General features: G+C 43.9%; 1 protein-coding gene across 2 annotated transcripts in view; it reads right to left on the reverse strand.

Annotated features, from left to right (window-relative positions):
• ankrd52a (ankyrin repeat domain 52a) overlaps positions 1-7,248 on the reverse strand; it is a 46,654-nt gene extending 39,406 nt beyond the window's left edge. For both annotated transcript variants that reach the window (XM_060938566.1, XM_060938567.1), the window contains exons 1-5: positions 7,126-7,248; positions 3,514-3,597; positions 1,085-1,163; positions 928-998; positions 473-673 (exon numbers count right to left, since the gene is read on the reverse strand). In XM_060938566.1, coding sequence (XP_060794549.1) covers positions 473-673; positions 928-998; positions 1,085-1,163; positions 3,514-3,597; positions 7,126-7,152 — 462 coding nt within the window. In that variant the 5' untranslated portion in view covers positions 7,153-7,248. The remainder of the gene's footprint in view (positions 1-472; positions 674-927; positions 999-1,084; positions 1,164-3,513; positions 3,598-7,125) is intronic.
• Positions 7,249-8,683: the final 1,435 nt, after the last annotated feature.

Raw genomic sequence — 8,683 nt, forward strand, 5'->3', positions numbered from 1 at the left:
GGGTACACCCTGGACAAGTCGCCAGGTCATCACAGGGCTGACACATAGACACAGACAACCATTCACACTCACATTCACACCTACGCTCAATTTAGAGTCACCAGTTAACCTAACCTGCATGTCTTTGGACTGTGGGGGAAACCGGAGCACGCGGACACGGGGAGAACATGCAAACTCCACACAGAAAGGCCCTCGCCGGCCACGGGGCTCGAACCCGGACCTTCTTGCTGTGAGGCGATGGCGCTAACCACTACACCACCGCAGCAGCATTATTAATGTCCTATTTTGCACACTACCATATTAAATTCTGTGCCTGTGTTATTACTAGTTAAGCATTCTTCTTTAGTGTGCATTACGTGGTTTGAGACGCAGCCATGCATTCTCTGTGCGTGTCGACTTGGCAGCTGTGTGAACGGTGCAGTGACTTGCACTCAGACTGTAGAAGTGACGGAAACAGAAGCAGGTGTCTGACCTCGTGGCAGCCGCTCTGGGCGGCATGGTGGAGGGCAGATCTGCCCGTGCGGTCGGCCATGTTCACACTGCTGATGTGGGACAGCAGGGCTTCGGTGCAGCGCATGGCCCGGTTTGCTGAAGCGATGTGCAGTGCCGTCTGCCAGAACTTATCCCTCGCAGTCACGTCGGCCCCTTTTCGCAACAGCAGCCCCACTGCCCTCTGGGAAAGAAAGAAAAAGGGATTTTTTTTTTTAAATGCCATGTCAGCACCTGAAGCTATATCATGGCAAGAGCATTTCTAATAGGTTTTATAGCTACTTTATAAATGAATAATTAAAACAAATAACTGAACGATCTGCTTTAAAAATGCATGTGACAGAAATTCTAACATTCTGTATTAGCACCAAAGGAGGAACAATCTCAGCATGAGACGTGTCTGGATCACACTCAGACATAACATTTCAGGCGACTCGCCTCATTCCTGGAAGCTGCTGCTCGGTGTAACGGCGTCAGCCACATGTGGTCCTTCGCATTAACATTCGCACCTGAAGAACAAAGCGAGCAGGACAGTGATTGAGTGATCTTCATGGAAATATAAAGCAGTGTACAGAAATATTTGGCCAATAATCACCTGCTGTGATGAGGAGGTCCATGATATGGACGTCTCCCAACCAAGCAGCAGCGTGCAGAGGCGTGCGTCGCTCCTGGTCCTTAAACACAACAAAAACCTGCTATTCTTTACGAAAGATAATCACTTCACTGTGAAGACTGCGCTCAGCTCGACTGGCATTATGGACTTAAGGAGCATTTTAATACTTAAAACACAATCGAAACAAAGGGCAGGGACGGGAGAGAAAAGACAATCTAACAGCACAGGAAACTGGATGCAGATTCAAACGTTCTCTCTTCCTTTTCGATACAATGAAACTGCGAAAGTGATGACTTGGAATACACACTGTGCGGCCAAAAGTATGTGGACACCTGACCATCACACCCAAATGTAATTCTTCCCCAAACAGCTGCGACAAAGTTAGACTGTAGAGGATTGTCTTTATATTCTATAGCGTTACAATTTCCCCTTCACTGGAACTTAAGGCCTCTGCATGCTTGTGCGACAAGGCTTTCGCAGATAGCTTTTCGCAGACAGCTTTTCGCAGACAGTTGTAATTTATTGTTGAGCGGGGGAATAGGCGTGCGCGATGTTATTCACCGCCACAACGCAAGGGGGCGAGAAGTCGCTAGGAGTAGTTGGTGGGTGTGGTTAATGGAGTGTTTATCCTCCGGTTACTTATAATGACTAGAACTTTTTTATAATGACTAGAACTGGAGTCGTATAGATGTCCGTACTTCTTCACTTCCTCAATCAACCGCTCTTCGTGCTGCTCCATCTTCGCTCGTGTTTTTAAAAATGCCGGTCGTGAAAACAAAAACCGGGAAAGTAGGGAAGCGGAAGTGCGTGTACAGCGGACCAATCAGAGCCCTCTTGTCTGCGAGGCTTCTGCGGTGGTCACAATTTTTGGGAGGTGCGCGCAGAGCGTCTGCGAAGGTGGGGGGGCTACGCAGACACTGTCTGCGACACCGTCTGCGAGGACTGGGTTGTCAGCATAAATTGGCCTTACGAGGCCCAAACCTGTTCCAGCACGACAACGCTCCTGTGCACAAAGCGAGCTCCATGAAGACACGGTTTGCCAAGGTTGGAGGGGAAGGACTGAATGAACAGAGATGAATTCTCACCTGACATCAGTGCCTGATCTCATTAATGCTCTTGTGGCTGAGTTCCAACAGCCACATCCCAAAATCTAATGGAAAGCCTTCGCAGAAGGGTGGAGGTTATCAAAAACAGTAAAGCGGGGACTGGAACAGGATGACGAGCACACACACGGGTGTAACGGTAGGGTGTCCACAAACTTTTGGCTTTAGTGTATTAACACCACTTTTGAATGTGCCAAAGTTCAAGTCTGTCTTTTCAAAACGTGAAGGAATTCAACATGACTTAATACTGACAGAACTTATTTCGAAGCTCTGAGGAGGTCAGGACGAAATGAGGGTCTGTTAAAGTCCTTGCATGTGTTCCATAGTGCAAATAAACACTACTTATTTTTTTTCGTGGTCCGGTTTCCATCAAATCCTGCGCTCTGATTGGCTGGCAAGCGGGTCCGTATCGTTACGGACCTCTGGTGACTCGCTCGTTCACAACAACAAACATAGGAGCATTTTGTCAACGTTTATCTTTTTTAAATAAGATTTATTTATAAGATTATCAAAAATCTTATAAATGTTTGCCAGCATTTCTCAGGAGAATAGCATTAATTTTACAGCATGGATAGCGATAACGACAGTGTTCACAGCGAAAGCGAGTTTTACTACCCTGAGGAAGAAGAAATAAAAGAAAACATTTCAGGAGAAAGCTAAAAACCTCTAACTGTTGCTAACGCCGAGCAAAAACATGGCTGAATCCTGAATGACTGTATAAATAGGGGACTACATAGGCGGCAAAATGTAGTTTTTTCCCTGCCATGGAAGTGCACTTGTATACCGAGGAGGAAGCCATTTGCATTACAGCCGTGAATGAGGATTCAAAATGGCGGCTCGGCTCGGTTTTCCCTTTCGGGCGCTCTCATTTTCTGTTAGAATTTGGTAAAGAAAAAAATAAATATTTACCAGCTTAAGGTCGGTCCGTATGGTGAAATACCGTGACTGTATTCAAGGCTGAGGTCACGGTATTTCACCATACGGACCTCCCAGCTGGTAAATATATGTATAAGCAGTGGACTGCTTTCAGCCTGGAGGTTTCGGCGTTTTCTGAAGTTTTCACTGCTGCTTCTTTTTTATCCAGGTTGTAATAAAAAAGTCATGTCATTCAACTCACTGCACTTCCCTGTTAGTTTAGAATACATATATAAAAATAAAACAGAACATTTTCATACACGTCAGTTTCAAATCTACAATCTGTACTGAACTACAAGTTAAAAACAATTAATCGAAGACATCTTTAACACTTTTCCACCTCCTTCATTAAACCACGTCCCAGCATTTGTTCTGAGAAAAGTGAAAACATACCAGTGCATTGACTTCATCTTTCTTGTGCAAACATAACTGAACTTCATCTGCATTCCGATTAAATACAGCCTGGACCAGGGGTGGCTGAGGGGCACAAAGAAGGAACGGGTTAGAAACATGGAGACGAACGCTTATGCAAAAGGGCAAGAGGCAAAACATTCACAGAACACACAGGACACACCCCAAGCCAAGATCACACATCGTGTGATACCACCTAGGAGTTCATTCATTTCCTTTAGTATAAACACAGGTGATTCTAGAAAAAAAAAAAAATCAAGCACTGATTGGTTGAGAAATTCAGATTATTTCTCGATAATCACCTCGAGTGACTCGGCAAAATCACTCGAGGCAGCCAATCGCTTCATCACTGCAAGTGAGGAAGAATGAGAAATGATGAAAGAAAACGCTGTTCCTAAAAGCACTAAAGATGCTCCGAAGTTTGGTCTAAAACTATTCAAAGGGAAGGTGGAAATGTGATTTATTTTATGTTTCAAAACAAAGGATTTTATCCGAGTCAGCGTAGATAAGTGACAAGCCTGCGCCACGCCTTTATGACATTTGAATGCCGCTTTTCAAGATTTAAATTTTTTTTTTTAATTTTAAAATGATTTTTTAAAAAATAATGACCTGTATATTTATACTAAAACAGTTATCCACCTCAGGCTCAGTGAACATCAGCGAATAATAACCTCGACTTCTCAGTTATCATTCACTGATATTCACTTCACCTTCAGTGAATAACAGTATGTGCCAAAGTGCTTTATTTCTCTTATACCACAGCAATCAACCAACAAATACAAGTGTCTATCAAAGAACATCAACTTTCTATCCATTTATAGTTACTGTTAAACCTGTGGAAGGGACTTCCTGTTAGCAGTTACGTTATAGCCATTATCACTATAACAACCGTCCCCTCCCCTTAACACAGCTCGTCATGTTACCGAGAAACCATAAATCACAAAGTCTCCAGTTCCGAAGACTCTCCTGCATCCAAAAATGTAAAAGTCCAAGCTAAACCTGTGATGTTACCAAGTGCTGATACTGAAGACACCTTACAAAAATGTCTCCTGAGAGACACCTTCAACATATCAATGGTTTTCTTTGTTAAATAACAGCAAGATGGTCGTGTAGTATTGTGTAGTGCAGTACTGAATAGCACAGGGTTCAACAGGAAGCTTGGTTTACTGTCTGTGTGAAGTTTGGCATCATGTACTGCACCTCAGTGTTCCCTGGTTTCCTTCACCTCCCAAAAACACACCAGTAGGCGGGCTGGCAATTCTAAATCGCTCCAAAATGTGAATTAGTGTGCCTGCACATACGTACGTACGTGTGTGTGTGTGTGTGTGTGTGTGTGTGTGTATAAGGGGTTGTATAGTAGCCGACAGGAGGCTAAGGTGCTGCAAATACAGAAAACGTACAAACGCAGAACCGCAGTAATAAACCAAAAACACAAAGGAACTGGTTTGCAACAAAACAGAACTTTTTCTGAGAGAAGCGTGATGGAAATACCTGGCAGACAGTTCAAGACAGGCAGGGCGTACACGCAGAATACATTTACTTAACATTTAACAATCAAATGAATTTTTTTTCTGGCTCTCTCATCTTACTGGGAACAAGTAGCTAGGTCTCGGTGTGTTCATGTACGTTGTATTTATATGATTAACGTTACTGGGAGTAAAAATGAACGAAGGAGGTTCATATTAATATAAATATTGATCAAATGAATAACAATGAAATTATTCTTCTAAAAAATAAAGAGGGTGGGGCAACAAGTGGTGGCTCAACGTTTAAGGCTCTGGGTTTCTGACCAGAAGGTTGGTGGTTCAAGCCCCAGTGCCACTGAAATTAATTTATCAAATGATATTTAAACAGACTGTCCAATTCAGCTAAGGCTGGTTTAAACGGAGGCCTGTAATACAAATAAATAACATTACAAACACCTAAAAAAGGTACATCAATATGTGAATGTGTTGCACCACAGGATTTTTGCACCAGACTTTCTACGGCATTGAAAAGCACGCAATATTTTGCATCGTTTTTGCTGGCTGGTCCAGTAACCATCGATGAATAATCACCACCTCAATAGCACCCCCCTATGGGATCAGCCAGCAAAAAAAGTGCAAAACATTGCACACTTTTCAACACCGTTTCTATACATTCTGCAAACAGAGCATCTGGTACAAAAATCCTGCGGTGCAATATGAACAAAAACCTATAAGCTCTGAAAGCATATCCAAACTAACTACACAAATGAAGTCTGAGACTCTTCTTGAATTTCAGGAATGATGCTTCTTTTCTCAAACTACTCCGAAGTGTGTTCCACCACTTTAGCCCCATTTAAGTGAAAAGAACTAGCAGTTTTAGCAAGGGGCAAGCGGAGATTATCTTTATTTCGAGTACTGGGATCATGGGATACCGCTCCAGGGGCTGCATCATGGGATACCGACCCTGCGCGCAGACCCCAGGTTCCTAACGAGCTGCGATATTCAAGGAAAAGAATTTCACCGTGCTGGAATAAAAATAATCATCTACCTGAAATAATTTGATAAACGCGTCTCTCTGGAATGTTTCCATTTTGTCGTGAAATGTTTTCAGGTTTCTGATTTTCCAGCGTATTTCAACATCCAGCCTACGTGCCCTCAAACTGGCTAATACGTTCACGCTTTTGCAGAGCGGAGAAAAATTCGCAGAGGTTTCTGAGCTACTCTGTGTGTGCGTGTGTGTTTAGTCTGATGTGTGTTCATGCATGTTTCCTGAATTTGCAGCATGTTGCTCCTGTTAGACACCTGTACCATGATGCCCATGGTGTGACTGACTGAAGAAGAAGAAAAAAACAAGAATGAATGAATGGTTGAGGTTACGTAATATTTTTCAGCTCGTCCTCTGTACACGTGCCTGTGAATGAGCGGTTGCTATAGAAACGATAAGGTGTCATAAGCAGCGCATTAATATTATAAACCTGTGATTTGTCGCCGTAACTACTTTCCGACCTGCTGCTATAGAAAATCAATCACTGCTCAGATTTAAGAATTAAACTAAATGGATGAACATCGATTATATAAAGCAGTAGTTACATAACAGTAAAACTAACACGCCCATTTAATTAATATGTATAATTATCCATCTTGCACAAAAGGAAATTTGCTAATTATTATTATTATTATTACCACGATTACCTATTAATAATGCTCTAACGCTTACAAGGAGTTATTTGTGCTTCAGGGTGTATTTTTTTTCCTTTTTCGCTCAAGCAATTTCATGCAGTCAGAAAGTGAAAATAAAAAATGCCCAATATGTCGGGTTGGGTTTGGGTTAGCACCGCTAGCAGGCAGGCAGGCTAACATCCGCACTCAACAATTAAAGCACCCGTTTTAACAACATGGATCATTCTGCAAAATAATCCAACACCATGATATCCTGTGTGAAAGAGCAAATAAGAGAAATTAAACGATTTAAACAAACCCAAGGAGAGAGAGAGAAGAGCGAGAAAGAGCATCATGCACTAGAACACCACAGAGTAAACAATCTTAGCTTAGCGGTTAGCTTGTTAGCTTAGCTTAGCTAAGCTAAGCGTACGCGGAGCATTGCAGATTATTAGCGCATTTTCCCAACCTGGTCAGAAATGTTTAACACCACCATCTCCCAGTGCCAGAGAGGGACGGAACTCCCTCATTAGGAAAGACGACACTATTGCAAAAACAGTACAAGACAATCTGAGAGTTTAAACGAACGAAAAGCAGAACACCGAAAACAGACAGTGACACCGGAGGAAAAAAAACTCGTAATGGCTACTGAACTTCTTCTTCTTGTCTTTCATTATCTGGAGAGTGTTGCATTGCGCGCGATCATGTAATTATGTATCACAGCGCCACCTCGCGACCCGGAAGGTTTGAACTGTCCCATTCATTCATACACTTAACCTATATGTCCAAAAGTATACGCACCCTGATCCTCACAGGCGAAAGCACCCGGAGGAAACGGGGAGAACATGCAAACTCCGCACAGAAAGGCCCTCGCCGGCCACGGGGCTCGAACCCGGACCTTCTTGCTGTGAAGCGACAGCGCTAAACACCACCACCGTGCCGCCCCCTCACAGCCCTATACGGTTCTTTCCCAAACTGTAGCGATAAACTTGGAAGCGCACAATTGTCTTTATTGCTTTTTTTTTTCAAAATAAACATTTCAATGGGCGGCACGGTGGTGTAGTGGTTAGCGCTGTCGCCTCACAGCAAGAAGGTCCTGGGTTCGAGCCCCGGGGCCGGCGAGGGCCTTTCTGTGTGGAGTTTGCATGTTCTCCCCGTGTCCGCGTGGGTTTCCTCCGGGTGCTCCGGTTTCCCCCACAGTCCAAAGACATGCAGGTTAGGTTAACTGGTGACTCTAAATTGAGCGTAGGTGTGAATGTGAGTGTGAATGGTTGTCTGTGTCTATGTGTCAGCCCTGTGATGACCTGGCGACTTGTCCAGGGTGTACCCCGCCTTTCACCCGTAGTCAGCTGGGATAGACTCCAGCTTGCCCGCGACTCTGTAGAACAGGATAAAGCGGCTAGAGATAATGAGATGAGATGAACATTTCAATTTTTATTCTTGCAACACATTTGTTAAATAAATTCTCGTATTTGTTCACAGGTATTTAATATTTAAGGATTTGTATGGGGGCGGCACAGCGGTATAGTAGTTAACACTGTCGCCTCACAGCAAGAAGGTCCGGGTTCGAGCCCCGTGGCCGGCGAGGGCCTTTCTGTGCGGAGTTTGCATGTTCTCCCCGTGTCCGCGTGGGTTTCCTCCGGGTGCTCCGGTTTCCCCCACAGTCCAAAGACATGCAGGTTAGGTTAACTGGTGACTCTAAATTGAGCGTAGGTGTGAATGTGAGTGTGAATGGTTGTCTGTGTCTATGTGTCAGCCCTGTGATGACCTGGCGACTTGTCCAGGGTGTACCCCGCCTTTCGCCCGTAGTCAGCTGGGATAGGCTCCAGCTCGCCTGCGACCCTGCAGAACAGGATAAAGCGGCTAGAGATAATGAGATGAGATGAACATTTCAATTTTTATTCTTGCAACACATTTGTTAAATAAATTCTCGTATTTGTTTACAGGTATTTAATATTTAAGGATTTGTATGGGGGCGGCACAGTGGTATAGTAGTTAACACTGTCGCCTCACAGCAAGAAGGTCCG

This window comes from Neoarius graeffei, chromosome 13, assembly GCF_027579695.1.
Source record: "Neoarius graeffei isolate fNeoGra1 chromosome 13, fNeoGra1.pri, whole genome shotgun sequence".
Classification (NCBI taxonomy): domain Eukaryota; kingdom Metazoa; phylum Chordata; class Actinopteri; order Siluriformes; family Ariidae; genus Neoarius; species Neoarius graeffei.